At 43.2% G+C, this 19,014-nt stretch overlaps 1 protein-coding gene across 1 annotated transcript in view; it reads right to left on the reverse strand.

Moving 5' to 3' along the window:
* Positions 1-327: 327 nt before the first annotated feature.
* The window catches only part of LOC122797883 (zinc finger protein 883-like), a 112,241-nt gene continuing 93,554 nt past the window's right edge, over positions 328-19,014 (reverse strand). Inside the window, exon 4 of the mRNA XM_044066402.1 lies at positions 328-4,047. Coding sequence (XP_043922337.1) covers positions 2,300-4,047 — 1,748 coding nt within the window. The 3' untranslated portion in view covers positions 328-2,299. The remainder of the gene's footprint in view (positions 4,048-19,014) is intronic.

Below are 19,014 nucleotides of genomic sequence, written 5' to 3' on the forward strand. Positions count from 1 at the left end.
TAAGCACAGTAATGGTGGTGGTGCTGCGGTAGCGTTGTCGCCTTACAGTAAGACGCTGTCCGGTTTGATTCTCAGCTAGAGAGTCTTCTGCGTGGAGACATGCGTGAATGCGCATACCTTCGTTGAAGGTTGTGCGTCAGGGCTGGTAACTCGGCACGTAAAAATCAACTACCAATCATCAGCGGACCAGAGTTCCACTGTGGCAACCCCTAACCGGGAAAAGCCGAAAGACACAACAACAACAGTAATAGTGGTATGTTTAAATGTGGGCATTGTAGGCATTGCCAGTTTATATTAGTGGGTGATACCTTTTATATTAAATGGCACAAATTTAAAGTTAAAGGGCATTTCAACTGTGAGTCTAGTTGGATAGTTTATATTGCCTGTTGTGATTCTTGTTTTGCCTTTTATATAGGGAAAACCTCCAGAAAATTAAAGCAGAGAATTTATGAAGCTGGCCTGGAAGTTAAGAAGGCAAAAACTAATGATGCCTTATACAAACATAAACGGGTTTGCCCTAGTCACAGATTTAAATTTAAAATTCTAGAGCAGATGAAAAGAGACACAAGGGGCTATATTATTGAAGAACTCCTGTTGGCTAGGGAATTTATTTGGCAGTTGAAATTAAATGCAACAGCACCCCCTGGGTTGAATAAAGCCTGTTCTATTAGACATTTATTAAAGTTAAAAAGGTTTATATGTTCAGTATTTTTTTTTAAGAATAGATATTATTTATATATATTTTTAAAGTTGGTGTTATGTAAACATATATTTAATATCTAATAAATTATGGGGCTGTTGTCCTGATATGACTCCATGCATCATTCAGGGTCACACACATCTGTTCTTATTCTGTTTTATGTATTTGTGTTTTACTTTAAGCACTAGGTTTTATATACACAATCTTAAGGGTTTTATTGTTTTATCAAACTGATTGGTTTATTAGATGTCGCATGATTAGTTTGAGATGTATTTAAATGGTTTGTGTTTTAATAATGGCAGTTCTGGAAAAGTCCCATTTGGGGATGAAAGCACTTAACTGTCTGTAATAAATCTGTGGAGTTTTATCTGGACTTTTGTTGTCTACCACATTTCTGGTGTAGTTATTGGTTGGACTGTTTGTTTGATTTGTTGTCATCCTTAAACTATTTTGCATCTTTTCTTTATATTTCTCTGTGTCTCCTGTATTTTTTCAGCCTGTGCAGAGATTTGTTTTTGAGATTTGAATTACAAGATTTCCGTTTTTCATTTGTTTTAGCTCACTCATTTTTCTAACATTGTTTAGACTGATTTCCTCTTCTATATTATTCCAATAATGATACTTCTTTTCTTCCTCACAGTTGTCTTTAATTGGAATTTCAGTGGTAGCGTTCTTTGTGTTCCTTTATTTCCCTTCAGTGACGTATGCTTTCTGGTAATACCCTGTCTGTTATTAGTTTTGCTGCATAGTAGTGTATTCTGTTAATTTTGGTTATGTCATGTGACTCTCTCTTTTTATGTAGTTCCAATTAATGTTATTAGTTTGGTTTATTAGCTTTTAACAATTTGTGTTGTACTTACTCTTGGTAGCCTCTGTCTGTCATCTATATTGCTATATTCACCCATGTCTATCAAATCCAACAGGTATTCACTTAAATTATTCTCTTCATGGCTAAAAGTTTCTTCTAAAGTATGTGTTCCTGCTCTCTCTGCCTCTTTGGTGATATTTTGTTTTTTCTGAATGGTTATCTTGCTAGATCCCATTTAAATTCATCACTTCTTAGCTGATCGATCAATCAGTTTTCAGTTTGCTCTTTTTCCCGATTGCTGAGATGTGTACTCTCCCCTGCATTACACTTCTGTTCTAGTTTGTTTTGTAACAATTACCATGTCTGTGTGTCTTTGCCTACGTGTATCATCAAATATATTTGACTTTGTTTTATGACTGAGAATCAAAATTGATTTTTTTCTGCACATGTGCTGCAACATGTTAGGTCTCATTTCTTCATAGGTGTATAGGCCAACTGCCCTGAAGGGTCATTTTAAGTCTAGTCAATAACCCGAGGTCAGACTCAAACCCTGCACTATAGGTCTATGAGGTGAACACGTTAACCATTATGCCAGTCCCTCTTCTCTCTACTCCATTCCACTTGAAAGTTGCAAATTCATGTGGTCTTTTTCCTTTCTCTCTTAACACTTCCTTTTTTTTGCATCTCTTTCTAATTTATCCAATTCTTTCTCATCTGCACACTGTTTTGTTTTTATTTGCTACATTAATGATCTCAGATAGGTATTCATCATTTCTGACATTTTTTCCATTTCAATGATCAGTCTCTTTTTCTATTTTTCTCTTATTCTTGCAGTGCAACTCCTTCTGCCCATTGTGGACATACTGGTGCCTTACCATGTTGCCTTTCTGTGTAAAAGCCTTACCACATATGGCACATTTATACGGTTTCTGTGCAGCATGAAGGATCTGATGCCCTTCCAGACTGCTCTTCCATCTGAAGTTCTTGTCACACCTGCTGCATTTATAGGGTTTCTGTCCAGAGTGGGTCATCTCGTGCTGGATCATGTGTCCTTTCTGTGCAAAACCTTTGCCACATGTGGCACATTTATAGGGCTTTTGTTCAGTATGGACATACTGGTGTCTTACCAAGTTACTCTTTTGGATAAAACCCCTTCCACAAGTGGCACATTTATATGGCTTCTGTTCACTGTGCACAGACTGATGTCTTACCACGTTATCCTTCTCTGTAAAATCTTTGTCATATGTGGCATGTATTCTTTGATGTGTTACCAAAATGCTCTTGTATCCAAAGCTCTTGTCACACAGGGTACATTTATAAGGTTTCTGCCCAGTATGGTTAACCTGATGCCTTACCAAATTGCTCTTGTATATAAAGCTTTTGTCACATGTAATGCATTTATATGGCTTCTGCTCACTGTGCAAATACTGATGTTGCCTCAAACTACACTTCTGTGTAAAACCCTTGCCACATGTGGCACATGTATAAGGTATTTGCTCACTGTGGGTGCTCTGATGTCTTACCATAGAACTTTTGTAACTAAAACTCTTGTTACACACACTGCATTTATAGGGCGTTTTCCCACTGTGGCAGATCTGATGCTTCATCAAGATAGACGTGTGTCCAAAAGTATGATCACACTTGGTGCATTTGTAGGGCTTCTGACTAGTGTGGGTATATTGATGCTGCCTCATGCTACCCTTCTGTGTAAAACCCTTGCCACATGTGGCACATTTATAGGGTTTCTCCCCACTGTGAGTGACTTGATGAGTTGCCATAGCACTCTTCCTTCTAAAACTCTTGTCACACATGGTGCATTTGTATGGTTTTTGCCCACTGTGACTAATCTGATGTTGCATCAAATTACTCTTCCTTACAAAACCCTTGTTGCAGATGGTGCATTTATAAGACAGTTGTCCAGTGTGGCTAATCTCATGCTGTATCATGCTGTTTTTGTGTGCAAAACCCTTTCCACATATAGCACATTCATAGGGCTTTTGTTCAGCATGGATATACTGATGCTGTATCATGTTGGCCTTCTTTTTGAAACCCTTTGCACATATAACACATCTGTACTTTTTTTGCTGAATGAGGACACACTGATGCCTTACCAAGTGTGCTTTCTTTGTGAAATTCGTGTCATATGTGGTGCATGTGTAGGATTTATAGCTTTGCTTATGGACTTGTTTGACATTTTCATTTAGCTTCTCAGTACTGAAAAGTTGTTGTAGTGTTTCCAAGGTACTCTTCTGACTATTGTCACTTTGAATTAAGTGGTCACTACGAAGGGTAAATGTGTCATTGCCGTTAAGCCATTTGCATGACCCTTCATCTCCAAAAGCTTCCAGATGCATTTCTAGTAGAGTTTCCTTGATAAAGTCATCACTACTTTCCACATAGTCGTGACAGTTGCTTCCACACTGCACCAGGTAGTGTTTTGTGAGCTTATCTGTCAAAGCATATTTACATTGGGAATTCCAGTACTTCATATGAAACGACTGCTGACTCTGAAGCTTAGTGAAATCTGTATCCCTGCTAACTAAAAAGAAAAAAAAACACTGAATCAGAAAATGATGCTTCATACTGAATATTTCTTTTCTTACTTGAAGTATAACAAACTGAAGTGCCATACCTCTTAACCTCTTAGAGCAAGAAATCTGGAGAATGCCATACATAATGGGAGGGGGAGAGAAAGACTCAATACTAGGGAACATTTTTAAATATTGCACTTACAAAGTTGATAGAATAACAGGCGGACTTTAGCATGATTTTTCTGAAGGGTTTGCAGTATGAAATTCAAATGTCTGCCATAATTTTGGGTCTTCAGTCTTTAATGAGTTACCAATAATTTGTCAGAACACCAACATTTTATGAAAAATGAACCAAAATATATGGCAAAAATCTGGAAATTCTACAAAAATCAGTTGAGAGGTATGGGAACTGCATATCAATATATAGTTTAGTAAACCTTTCTTAATGTTTAATTATAGTAAAAAAAAATCAAACCACTGTTACCTAAATTTTCAGCAGCAAATATGTTACCAAAAACTTACAGCAATGTGAGCATACTCACCATATGATTACATGTGTGAGTTTAGGCATCAGTGTTGTAGTATCTCTGTAATGAATGGGAGGTACGCACAGCCAGACATCTGACAATCCATGATGTGTGAGTTTAAGGATCAGTGTTACAGCATCATTGTAATGAATGGGAGGTACACACAGCCAGACGTCTGACAATCCATGACGTGTGAGTTTAGACATCAGTGTTACAGCATCATTGTAATGAATGGGAGGTATGCACAGCCAGATATCTGACAATCCATGATGTCAGAGTTTAGGGATCAGTGTTATAGGATCATTGTAATGAATGGGAGGTACGCACAGCCAGATGTCTGACAATCCATGACGTGTGAGTTTAGGGATCAGTGTTATAGTATCACTGTAATGAATGGGAGATATGCACAGCCAGATATCTGACAATCCATGATGTCAGAGTTTAGGGATCAGTGTTATAGGATCATTGTAATGAATGGGAGGTACGCACAGCCAGACGTCTGACAATCCATGACGTGTGAGTTTAGGGATCAGTGTTATAGTATCACTGTAATGAATGGGAGATATGCACAGCCAGATATCTGACAATCCATGATGTCAGAGTTTAGGGATCAGTGTTATAGGATCATTGTAATGAATGGGAGGTACGCACAGCCAGACGTCTGACAATCCATTAAGTGTGAGTTTAGGGATCAGTGTTGTAGTATCATTGTAATGAATGGGAGGTATGTGCAGGCAGACATCTGACAATCCACAATGTGACAGTTTAAGGATCAGGGTTGTAGTACCATTGTAATGAATGGGAGGTATGTGCATCCAGAAGTCTGACAATCCATTACGTGTGAGTTTAGGGATCAGTGTTGTAGTATCATTGTAATGAATGGGAGGTATGTGCAGGTAGTACCATTGTAATGAATGGGAGGTATGTGCAGGTAGTACCATTGTAATGAATGGGAGGTATGTGCAGCCAGACATCTGACAATCCAACATGACATTAACAGCTTAAAACCTCTCCTTTGAGGGGCCAGATGCTTCCCATCATCTCCTTTCAGTGGCTTGACTCTCCCCATTCTACAGACATTACTTGGATGAAAGACAAAGGACAGCGTAGCCCATGCCATTCTCTTTTGTTTTTTTAGTTGACAGATATGGTCATCACCATGTATGTGCTCTAGATCGGGACACAAGACAAAAAAGATGAGCTTTTCTCCCAGGAGAAATGACAAAGGTATAATTCGAGGATGTTGTCTCTACTCCAGGGGTGTCAAAGCATGTGGAAGCAACAGGGAGCAACTGAAAGGGTGACACTAACTGGAATGGGGGCTATAATACTATAAAGACATTAGTTCATTAAATTAACAGATGGATTTCAAATCTCAGCTGCTCTGACAAAATGTAATGCCAGATAATATTTCCACCATGCATCCCTCTTAACACATATAAATACCTCTGTGTTATAGCCAGTAAAGTACAGTTGTCTACACTTACCATAAATGTAGATGTTCGAGAGTATTCACTGTTGCAGTCATCACACTTGGGTTATCTGCCTGCAGGCAGCCGTCAGTCGACCCGAATACCAGAGTCTTAGATTTCTGCGTCTGATGCTGTCGCTTCTTGCATGACGTCAGGTCATCAGGGGTATAAAACAGGCAGCCAACGCCATTACATCAGTTTTTCTTGCCCCAAATGTCAGGAGCCCACAAATAGGAAGCTAGTATATGGTGGGGAATACAACCAGTAAAAAGTAAATACCAATGTCATTAGGAATGGCCATAGAGAGGAGAGGTAGAAAGACAGAGAAAGCCAGGGGGTGGAGGGAGGGAAACCAGGACAGCAACAGTGAATACACTTGAACATCTACATTTATGGTAAGTGTACACAACTGCACTATGTTCTTCGTGTTGGTTTGGAGGAAGGTCTGGAAACCCGCTTGAGGTTGGCAGTGTATGGAAGTAGAATCTGTACCCCTGGAATACAATGTTTAGGACCCATCTGTCCTGAGTAAAGGACATCCAGTTCTTTTTGCATGAAGGGCAAGCTTTCCTCCTAGGGACACAAGTAATTGGGCAGGGCTGGGAAGGATAATTGAAAAGTCATTGTGAACTTATTCCATAAGGGGGCAGCTTACCACTCCCTGTTTTTGAGGTGGGGGCACTCCATTGTTTAGATCTCTGCATACCCTGAGACTGTAGTTTGGGTGGCCTATTTCACCTGGGCTTGGTCTGAGAAGGCCTAGATGGGGTGGGAAAGGGACAGTTTTTAGAAGGCCAATGCCTACTGAATCTAGGTGGTTGCACTTGTAAGAATTCTTTAACAGTTTGCATAGATTGTAGCTTTTTCTTCCATCCTTTTAAGAAACTCTTCTGCTTTGGTGGCAAATAAACAGTCCTTATTTAAAGCAGCATCTAGTAATTTGGATTTGACATGATCTGGCAAGGTTTGTTCCTTCAGCCAAGCATGCCTTCTCAGTACAGATCCAGTGACTGCAGCCCTGCAAGATGCTTCTAGGGCATCAAAGCCACACTGCAAAGTATTACTAACTTGGTTTGCGGAATGCATTAACTCTTGTAATCTTTATTTTCTGCATAATCTGGAAGTAACACCATTTTTTGTTTAATTAGTTCCATAATATGCTGCTGGCACTTCAACACGTGAAAAGTACAGTTTTGTACCTACCATAAATGTAGATGTCCGATAGGTATGCATCTGCAGTCATAACATATGGGTTGTCCTGCCTCAGGCAGCCCTTCGGTCAGCCGGATTCCAAAGTCTGGGTCTGGCCTCGGCTGATGTCGCATTTTCCCCGACGTCAGAGCTTCTGGGGTATAAAGGCATCAGCCGACGCCATTTTCCTCAGTGTTTCTTGCCCCAGATGCCAGGTGCCCTCTAGGAAGGCTAAATTTGGATAAATGTTGAAAATTCCAAACAGTAGCAAACAAAATATATATATACATATATACATACAAACAAATACACCATAATAGATTCCCCCAGCTAGCTGAAAGAGGGGTAAGCACCCTAGGAATACCACAGCTAGCTGAAAGAGGGGTAAGCACCCTAGGAATAACACAGAGGGGAAGGAGGGTGGGTAATCCTGACTGCAGATGCATACCTATCGGACATCTACATTTATGGTAGGTACAAAACTGTACTATGTCCTTCAAGGATGCATCTGCAGTCATAACATATGGGTAGAATACCATAGCCAAAACTGGGGGAGGAGGTACTAAGATAAGGAAGGTGTAGTTAAGATCCCCTGTAAAACTGCAGTTGCAAAACCTGCTCGGGATCTGGAGTATAAAGGTAGATTGTAATGCTTGGCAAATGTATGCACGGAGCTCCAAGTAGCAGCTTCTAAAATGTCCTTTGTAGCCACCCCTCGTAGGAAAGCTGTAGTGGTGGCTGTGGCTCTTGTGGAATGAGGCCTGATATTTTCAGGAGCTGTCTTTCCATGAAAAGAGTAGCAAAAACGAATGCAATTTCCTATCCATTTTGAAATTGTCTGTTTGGAAATTGCTTTTCCTTGCACTCCAGTTGCATATGCTACAAAAAGTTGTTTGAGAATAAAGCCAGCTTTCCGCCCAAGGGTGCTTCCAGTTGTTCCCTGGTAGGCGGAATCAGAGTCAAGTCATTGTGTCTGTCCTGTGGAAGTGGTTGTAGTTGCAGCTATAGCAGTACTCCTCTGGTTGGCAGGCTGCCATTGACGACCCCTGTAGGCCCCCTTTGATTGCCCTCTACCTCTTGGGCGTCTATTCCTGCCTCTCTGTGCTCTGGAGGTGTCTGGAAAGAACCAATTCTTTGAAGGCCAGTTTCTGCTGAACCTCGGAGGTTGAACCTGCAGAAAATCCTTTACTGTTTGCACAGATTTTGCTTTTTCTTCCACTTTCTTTAGAATGTCCTGTGCAGGAGAGCCAAATAAACTTTGTTTCTCTATTGGAGCATCCAGTAGTTTAGCCTTGACATGGTCTGGCAAAGATTGCTCTTTTAGCCAGGCATGCCTCCGAATTACTGTGCCAGTCATAGCTGATCTAAATGAAGCCTCCAGTGCATCATAGCCACATTTTAAGAAATGATTACTGACCTGCTGAGAGTTGTGTACCAAATCCTGAAGAGACTTACGGTCTAAAGGTTCAGGTGAAGAAAGCTTTTTATTCAGCTGATCTAACAAGTATTCTTGGTACTGTATCATATGGAATTGGCAGTTTAATGCCCTGGCAGAAAGAGTAGCAGAAGTATAAACCTTTTTACCCCATCTCTAATGCTCTAGACTCTCTTTCAGAGGGTAGGGGGTTCTTGGCAGTGGCAGCTGCAACACCTTTTGGGCCCTGAGAAATAGTTTCTGGGTCTGCAGCATGGGCTTTATACAGGTGGAAGTGAGAATCCGGGACCCTGTAATATCCGTCAGGTTTGGCAGGGGCCGGGGGAAGAGAGTCAGGGGCAGAACTGACATCATTATACACATCATCAACTACAGTAAGCACAGGTGGTATGGCTAAAGGCCTATGCTGGGGCAAATGTAAGAAGGTCCTTAATCTTTTTCTAGAATCAGAAAAATCCTGACCCTGCCATTGAAAGTGTTCCCTCATTGAGTGTAAAGTCTCCCCAAAGGAAAATTCTTCAGGAGGGGAGGCAGAAGGGATAGAGTCTTCTGCATCTGAATCCTCATAAGGAGAGTAGGGCCCTTCCTGATGGTCTGATAAATCAGATCCATCTGAGGAGAAATCAGAGGATAGAGGTTCAGGTGGTTCAGTCCTAGGCCTTTTGTCAGGAGGAGGGTGAGAGGCCCTGTCTGGGTGAGGTTGGGAACCCCTAATCAATGATATAAGGTCCTCAGCAAGAGTGAGAATCTGAGAACTTGAGGAAGGTCTCTGAGAGGAAGATTTGGCAGGTAAACCTTTTGAGATTTTGGCAGCTTTGGCCCTGGAGAATGCCTTAATAGACAGAGGCAGGGGGCCTAGCTGCCCCACGTGCAGGGGTAGAAATGTCCAATGGAATGGTGTCGGACAATTCTTGTGCGCTAGCTTCGGTAGGGATTTCTGAAGCCGACTCAGCCGGGGCCTCTCTGGCCTCGGTTGTCGGAGGTAAGATTTCGGTAGAAGTAAGAACCGAGGACTCGGTTTCAGCCGAAACCGAGACACTCGCGGTGGGCCTAACCGTGGTTTCAGCCGAAACCGCGGGTCGTGAGTGTCGGTCCTTTTCCTTGTGTTTTTTGGCCAAATTTGTAGTCTGAGTCTCCGACGGCATTTTATATGCAAAAGCGGATCCAAAAAACTCTTCTGCAAACTCCGACCGATGTCTAAGAGTCCGTCGGTTGAAGGAGGCACAGGCTAAACAAGCTGATACGTCGTGGTCTGGGCCTAAGCAAGGAAGGCAGTAAGAATGGAAATCCTTATGAGGTATTTGTTTCCCACAAGTTAAACAGTTATTTACTTTGTCTGACATCGGCTGAGGCAAGAAAGAGTCCCCAACGGGGTACTTAGCTTTTTTAGAAGTCTTCGGTAGCTGAAATCTCTGGATCTGACCGACCGGCACTTGCGAACAGCTTCTGCTTCAGGCACCGCACGGCAAGAAAGACTGAGGAAAATGGCATCGGCTGATGCCTTTATACCCCAGAAGCTCTGACGTCGGGGAAAATGCGACATCAGCCGAGGCCAGACCCAGACTTTGGAATCCGGCCGACCGAAGGGCTGCCTGAGGCAGGACAACCCATATGTTATAACTGCAGATGCATCCTTGAAGGACATCTGGCAGTTCATTGCCTTGATGACAAGAGTTGCAGAGGTATACACCTTCTTACCCAATCTGCTAAAGCTCTGGAATCCCTATCTAAAGGGGTAGGATTTTTGGCTGTAGTAGCCTTAATACCTTTAGGTCTCTGGGAAATGGTCTCTGGATCCACAGTAGGATTCTTGAAGAGAAATTTGTGGGAATCAGGTACTCTGTAGTACCGGTCAGGTTTCCTAGGGGCCGGGGGTAAAGTATCTGGATTAAGACTGGATTCCATAAAAACATCATCTACAACATCCAGGACAGGAGGTATAGCTAGAGGCCTGTGCTGAGGCAACTCTAAAAATTCTCTGAGTCTCTTTTTGAACTGAGGGTAGTCTTGGCATTCCCAGTGGAAATGCTCTCTTAAAGTATGCAAGGTTTCAACAAAAGAAAAATCCTCTGGAGGGGAGGCAGAGAGAATGGATTCCTCTGCATCTGAATCCTCACAGGTTGATAAGGGCATGTCCTGATAATCAGAAGGGTCAGAGTCATTGGACTCCTGGTCTGTAGAATGAGAATGAAACTCAATTCTTTGTCTCTTAGCAGGGGAAGGATGGCTTCCCCCAATTAGGGTAATAAGGTCTTCAGCCAGTCTAAGCATTTGTTTTTGTGGCATGGGAGCTTGAGCATGCACATTGGTCATCAGTGCATACTCTGGGCCTCAGAAACTCTGTAATTTTAGATAAAAACAAAGTCATCGGTTTAATTCGAACATCTGTAGGTCGAATTACACCCTCAGAAGCCAGTGCCAGTGCCATCTGCAGGTTCCATAGTCGAAGAAGCATCTCATGGCATACCGGACTCTGGATGGATCACAGAAGAGGCCTATGAATCTGCAGAAGCGGGCATCAGGGGCTGGAAAGGCGCCTCACTGAGTACTGGTGGACTGGCAAAGCATCGTTGGCAGTTTTGGACCAATGCAGTCTGTCTCTGTCTTTATCTTTAAGTTTTTTCGGAAGATCAGTAGTCAGATGGCTTATCGAAGCCATTTTGGAAAACGGAGAATGAGAGCAAAAGAATTTAGTGACAAAGATAGCCCAACAATGAATGGTTCAGGCATTAAATAAGGCACAAAATCGACAGCGAGGAACGTCATGGTCTGGGCCTAAACAGGTGATGCAGTAAGAATGAAAATCATTGTGAGGTATTTGCTTTCCACAGGTAAGACAACTGTTAACTTTTTCTGACATCGGTTAGAGCAAGAAAAAAGGATCCCCAATGGGATACTTAGCTTTAGAAGACTTTAGGATTACAAACTTGAAAAAGAAAATTTCAGGTAGCAGCCAACCAGCACTTGCGAACTGCTTCTGCTTCAAGCTCCTCCTCGGCAAGAAAGACTGATGTAATGGTATCGGCTGCCTGTTTTATACCCTTGACAACCTGATGTCATGGAAGAAGTGACAGCATCTGATGCAAAAATACTAAGACTCTGGTATTCGGGCCGACTGAGGGCTACCTGCAGGCAGATAACCAAAGTGTGATGACTGCAACAGTAAAACATGAAGAACATCACAGTAAATAAGTTAGAGCTTTCCTCATCTTTATTATAACACTGGCTTATGTTTGAAAACCTTACAGAAAGTACTGTTGTGTACACTTACCATAAATGTAGATGTTCGAGTGTTTTCACTGTTGCAGTCATCATCTGTGGGTTATCCCTGCTGTGGTAGCCTTTAGCCGTCCTGAATACCAGAGTCAATGTTTTTCTGCATCAGCTGCTATCACCTGTAGACTGACGTCAGGTCATCAGTACTATAAAGCAAGGCAGCTGACACCATTACATTGTTTTTTCTTGGCCTAACCAATCAGAAGCCCCAGGGGATAAGGCACAGAGGTCTTAGTGGTTAGCAACCACCTCAAGAAGCTTATGTCTCCCTAATGAAAGAAGATATAAGGGGGAAGGAGGAAGGGAGGGAAACCAGGACTGCAACAGTGAATACATTCAAGCATCTACATTTGTGGTAATTGTACACAATTGTACTATGTTCTTTGTGTTTCACTATTACAATCATCACCTGTGAGAGGATTCCCAAAGCTGAAGAGAGGGGTGACAGGATAGTCTAGAGACCTAAGCAGGGGAAAGAAGGCCCTGCAGTACTGCAGAGGCAAACCCTGCCCTAGCCTTAGAGAAAAGAGGAAGGTGGTAATGCTTTGTAAAGGTATAGACAGAAGTCCAGGTGGCAGCTTCCAAGATGTCCCTGGTGGGGACTCCTCTGTCGTGTGCTGTGGAGGTGGAGGGTGCCATAATGGAATGAGTAAGAATAGACTTAGGGGGAGGTTTCCATGAAATCTGTAGCAGAAATGGATACAGTGTGATATTCATTTAGAGATAGTCTGCTTGGAAATGGGCTTCCCCTCTGCCCCTAGGGCAAACCTAACTAGAAGTTGGTCCGTTTTTCTGAAGGGTTTAGTACGGCCGAGGTAGTATCTGAGCTGCCTGCGCACATCCAGGGAGTGCAGAATTCTTTCCCCCTTGTTTTGAGGGTTGGGGAAGAAGGTAGGCAGATGAATGGCCTGGTTGCAAGTCACATTAGATATCACCTTGGGCATAAAAGGAGGGGGTGATCCTAAGGGACACCCTGTCTGCATGGAAAATGATGAAGGGCTCAATAGTCATCAGTGCCTGAAGTTCAGAAATCCTTCTGGCTGATGTGATGGCTAGCAAAAAAGCAGTCTTCCAGGACAGGAATTTCAGCTCTGCTGAAGCAGCAGGTTTGAAGGGGGGGGAGTAAGGTCAGTACTTCCAGAACATAATTAAGATCCCAGGATGGCATGGGAGGCCTTCTGAGAGGTCTGATGTTAGAAGCCCCTCTGAGGAATTGCTTAATCAAACAAGTGAGAGAACAAAGACTAGTCTGTGTTAAACTGAAATTAAATGGCTGAAGCATGCATTTTAACAGAAGAGGAGAGGCCACTGTTAAGTAATTCCGCTAGATAGTCCAGGATAAGAGGGACAGAAGGTTTTGAGGAACTAGCCTCCCTGGACTGGCACCAGGAGCAGAATTATTTTCCATTTCCCTGCATAAGATCTTCTGGTACTTGGCTTTCTGGCCTCTATGATAATGTCCAGGACCTGCTTGCTTAGCAGGGGTCCTTCCCTTACCTTGGGAGTATCAGCCATGCTGATAGCTTGAGAGTCTGCAAATCTGGGTGCAGCATTTCCCCCCCTGCTTGAGTCAAGAGGTTTGGGATCTGGGGGAAGCTGCCAGGGAGGATGTGACGTGAGGCTGCACAGCAAGGTGTACCAATAGGTCCATAGGTTGGTACTAGGCTATCAGTCCTAGGGCCTATACAAGCCTGGCCATAACAATTCCCTGGCTATTTCTTCCGAAACTATTTACTTCCCTGGACCCCTGTCTAGCAGGGCGACTGACGTGATCCCCGGGGTGAATTTCCTATCTCCCATCCAATCATCAAGGTTACTTTTGAAGAGGGCCAAAGAGGCTCTCTGCTTGACATGTATGGGCAGTCTATTCCAAAGTCTGGGGAGTCTCTGGGTCTGGAACCTATCCCTCCAGCATGTTTTGTTCATTGTGATGACAAGATTTAGATCCCTGGAGAGTGGGTCCCTGAGGGACTGGGACCAACAGCTCTGGGTTTGACATGGCCTGGTATGTTAAGCAGAGATCGCCTCTGAGTAGACGATATGCGACAGATTATAGGTGGAGTTTTTTTAGATAGTCAGCATAGGGCATCTGCTTTAGGCCTGTGATTCTTTTAATGAGGCATTTCTGCGGCCTTTCCAGTTGTTGCAGAGGTCTTGAGAGGTACATACCAAATGGGGCATTGTATTCTATAATGGGTCTAATGAGGGATAAGTACAGTGAGACAATGCCCTCCTTTTTTCTGGATAAAAAATCCTTAGTGATGAGGTGTGCCACATAGAAGGACTTCCTGACTGTTGTGTTGATGTGGTTTTCAAAGGTGAGACCACTGTCCACCTATATTCCTAAGTCTCTTATCACACTTTCGGTGTTTAGTGTACTGCCACCTATGTAGTAATTCACGGGTACATGTTTTTTCCCAAAGGAGATAACTATACATTTCTTGGCATTTGAGCCCATGGCTCTGGCACCAAGCATCTGTTTCTGTAAGGCCCTTTTGTAGAATATCCACATCATTTGGGGATTCAATAATGGCTCCCAGTTTGCAGTCATCTACGAACTTTGTTAGCCAGAGTCCCTTAGTGTTGGCCTGTACTTCAGAGAAGTAGATGCCAAACAAGAGCGGTCCTAGGCCTGAACCCTGAGGTACTCCACTTGTCACTTGCCTGGAGCTGGATTTGGAATTGGCTACTTTTACAGTGTGGGTTCTGTCAGTAAGCCAGTTGACAACCCATTGAGTGATGTAGGGATTAATGCCCAGCTTAATAAGCTTATCTATGATTCCAGAGTGGGGGATGGTGTTGAAGGCCTTGGCGAGGTCCAGATAGGCTGTGTGGACCACCTTACCCTTGTCAACGGCTCTGGAGACTGATTTGAAGAAGTCAATCAGGTTCAGGAGACAAGATCGGCTCTTCATGAACCCAAACTGCGTGGGGTCCAGTGTTTGAAGGTTGCCAGTATCTTTGTTTATAAGTTCCATGATAATGCGTTCCATGGCCCTGCAGATCAGGCTTGTCAGACTGATGGGGCCGTAGTTCCTGGGATCCAAGGTGGATCCCCCCTTGTGGAGTGGGATAACTGTAGCTGTGTGCCACTCACTGGGCATGAAGCGTGACATGAGGCTATGATTAAACATGACACTTAGGTGAGGTGCCAGTTCATTTTGTAGTGCATGTAGTACAGAGCCTGGGATGTCATCTGGTCCCATGGAAGCTGTACTCTTAGCTTTGGAGAGTGCGTATTTTACCTGTGTGGTCGTTATTACCGGAATTTGGCAATTTTTAAGGGGGTGGGAGGGGGGTGAAGTTTGCACTGAGTCGATCTGCCAGGACATTGGCAATATCCTTGTGATCAGTATATTTAATGCCATTCTGTTCTAGCTCAGAGCAGATTTGAGCATTGCCATTTAGATTCTTGACATAGCTATAGAATGCCTTATGGTTGTCTTTGGAATATTTAACAATTTTATTTTCGTAACTAGCTTTGGAGGATTTTATGAGGGATCTCAGCTTCTTTCTGAGGCTGGTAAGGTAGTTTTTTGCATCCAGGGATTATCCTTTTTTTCTGGAACAGTTTCTTCCTTTTGTTGTAAAGTTTGTTTATGGCAAGGGACCACCAGATTGGCTTCCTTTTTCTGGAGGAGAGCATCTTGGTTCTATTGGGGATGGCACGATTCATGCACGAGTGGATGTGCTCGTACAGTGCCTTAGTGTAGGATTCCTGTCTGCATGGGTGTCATGAAGTTTGTCACTTCTGACTTGAGTAGCATGAAATTGGCTTTGGAGAAGTTTTTTACGGAGGTTTCCTTACTGGAGGGTGGGGGTGGGATGTGGATGTCAAGGGTGATTAGCTTATGGCCAGACCTAACCTACGAGGGGGTGATCATAGGTGTGGAGCATCAATTTCCCATGTTAGTAGTGACCAGGTCTAGGATATTGGAGCCCCTATTGGGACCAAGGATTAGTTGATCAAGGGCATTGGAATTTATGAATTCCATGAACAGCTGGGAAAAGGTGTTGGCACGTGAGTAGTTTTTCCAGTTAATGGCAGGGTAGTTGAATTCACCCAGTATTAGGGTGGCTGGTTATAGCTTAATATTTTTCAGTATGTTTAGAAAGGTGTAGTGAGAATCTTGGGGCATGGTGGGGGATCTGTAGCAAGCTACAATTTGGAATGCCATCTTACCTAGTGTTAGTTGCACCTGGGGAATTTCAGATGCATTGTGCTGGGCAACTAGCCTGGTGTTGTGAATATCCTTGGTGAATATGGACACTCCTCCACCTTTAGTGTTTCGGTCCTCCACCTTTAGTGTTTCGGTCCTGGTTTGGTGGCTGAAACATGTGGTAACAGTTGTAGCTTGGTATTGCAGGGGTGCTCTCTGGAGCCTTGAACCAGGTCTCAGTTACTGCACAGATATCAGTGTTCTCCATTTTTAGGAGTGACTCTAGAGAGTGCATTTTGAGGTTTAGACTTCTAGCATTGAGTAACATTACCTTCAAATTTTGCATGCTTGTACCTGTTATGGTAGTCCTTTGAACTGTGCCTAAAAAAGGCACTATGGGGTGGCAAGAGCCTAAGCCAGTAACCTGAATCCCAGGGGTGACAGGTGCAGACCATCTCTGACAAAGCATCGTGGTCTGTCGATCATGCCACCCCAGGCAGACAGATACTGGATCCCCTTTGAATGACACCAGAAGCTTAGCCAATTGTTGAAGTCAGTCATTTTGTCCTTATACTGTGGTATAATTTTGGGCGAAGGCACGATGCTACTCAAAGCTAGGGTCATACTTGCCTGGGCCACATGATCCAAGAGCTTTTCCATGTAGTCTAGGGAGGTACGTCTCAAGTCATTCACTCCAACATGGACAATGACAGAGTCATATTGGTACTTTTTGTGGAGTGACTTGAGTGCATGCATTATGTGGCAGATCCTGGCACCAGACAGGCAGCTGACTGTACTTGTCTCCTTGTTCAGCCTGGTGAGTGGGACATCTGTGTGCCTGACTATAGAGTCACCTATGACTAAAGTGTTGGGTACGTTGTCTTGCCTTAGGGGCTGTTGTTGGGTGGCACACTTGTGTTATGAGCTATGTGACACTTTGGTTGTGATTGGTGTTTGCGTTTCAGCTTCAGAGGTCCTTGTTGCTTGGGCAGGTTACTGTTAAGGGCCTCCACATATGTGGGTTTAGTGTTGCTATGTGTGGGTGTTGGTGGTGTGGGTTTAGAAGGGCTTTGTGTTGCTTGAGGTGTAGTGCAGGTGTTAACCTTCTCCTTTTGTCTGTCTAGCACAAACTTGGGTGGAGACAGCTTTGCTTCCAGTTTGGCTATGTAAGTGCATCTTTCGCAGGTTGTAGTGTTGGGTGGTAGGATGAGAGGGTTGTATGTGTACATGAGGCAATTGCTGCATTGCCCCAGTATGCCCAGATTCACCAGGTGAACAGGAGAAATCACTGGAAGATGACCCTTGGACATGCCAGGTTTGGTGCTTTTTTTTTTAAGTACATGAGCCATTTTCCCTTACCTTGGCAAGGTACTTTGTAATTATAGGCTGTTTAGTGACTATAATTAATTTCTCCTTATTAACAAGGAGAGTTGAGCGTTTGTATCAGTTTTAGACTTCCTAATGCTTTCCAGGAGGTTTTAAACCAAGTGCTAGTCACAGGGATGCTTAAAGAGAAGATGAAAAAAAATGGTTTATCATAAACACTGCAGTGTGCACTAGAGGAGTTAGATGTGAAAGTAGGTAACTTAAGTTTTACTTGTCTAAAAAGTTAAGTTTTAGTGGAGAGTCATTATTTTTAAAACAGCAAGATAGATTGAAAGGGGGTGGTCACTTTTGTATTCTGGTACTATGGAATAGAGTAGGATGGCCAATAAATTTAAATAGTTGAAGGTGAGTGATTTCACAAAATAATAATTTTGTGCTTACTCACACAAGTCAGAAAAAACAGAGAAGAAATGAACTATATGGTCAAACTAACATAAGGGGAAGGCAACTAGAAAGACAGTTGTGTAAGAACCGGGTGGGACGGTGGGGAAAAAAATTCTGCCTGACTCACAAGAGACAGAGCTGTGGTCTCTTTTCAAGTTTTAATATGCAGTTAAAAGCAGAATAAAAGTAAAACACAAGGTGGATAAAACAAATCACAGTAGTAAAGCTCTGAAATGGTTTATTTTACCCCTTAAACAGAAGGTTTAGTTCCTAGCTCCAGCCCCTCAATTCACAAATGATTAACCTTAACTAACCTGTTCTATTGACCTGTACTAATTTCTGTCTGACTCACAAGAGACAGAGCTGTGGTCTCTTTTCAAGTTTTAATACGCAGTTAAAAGCAGAATACAAGTAAAACACAAGGTAAATAAAACAAATCACAGTATTCAAAACAGAAAAAAGCAATAAAGTAATACAACAAATAAAACGTAAACTAACCTTTCCCTCACAGCAAAGTGTAGCAGAGTCTGGGTGAGCCTTTCAAGTAAAGCTACAATGTTGCCTGGGCCAATCTGGAGCAATGAGGATGGCCTTGGGCCCCTCCTCCCTGATTTTGATGAGTACCTTGGGAACAAGAGGTAGAGGGGGGGAAAGCGTACACAAAGAAGGAGTTCCAAGGGAAGGTTAAGGCATCCACCTTCCATGCTAAGTGGTGATATTCCCTGGTTCAAAATTTCTTTAGCTGATGGTTGAGGTGCGAAGCAAAGAGATCCACCTCTGGATTTCCACACACTTGAGTGACTTGCCCAAAGTTCTTTTTGTGGAGCTGCCATTCGTGGGGGTCCACAATGTGTCTGCTTAAGTTTTCTGCCAGGCTGTTGTTGATTCCTGGGAGGTATTGTGCTATAAGATGTAATTCCATGGGGGAGGCAGTCAGCCAGAGATTCATGGCTAGCCTGCACAGGGGGTAAGATTGTGTCCCTCCCTGTTTGTTGATGCACCACATTATTGTAGTGTTGTCTGTTTTGGTAAGGAGAACCCCTGGCATGAGATGGGGCTGGAAGGATACCACAGCCTTCTGCACTGCAATAATTTCCTTCTGGTTGATGTGCAAGGGAAGGTGTTGGGCATCCCAAAGACCCTG

This window comes from Protopterus annectens, chromosome 3.part1 (assembly GCF_019279795.1).
Source record: "Protopterus annectens isolate FY-2018-M chromosome 3.part1, PAN1.0, whole genome shotgun sequence".
Lineage (NCBI taxonomy): Eukaryota > Metazoa > Chordata > Ceratodontiformes > Protopteridae > Protopterus > Protopterus annectens.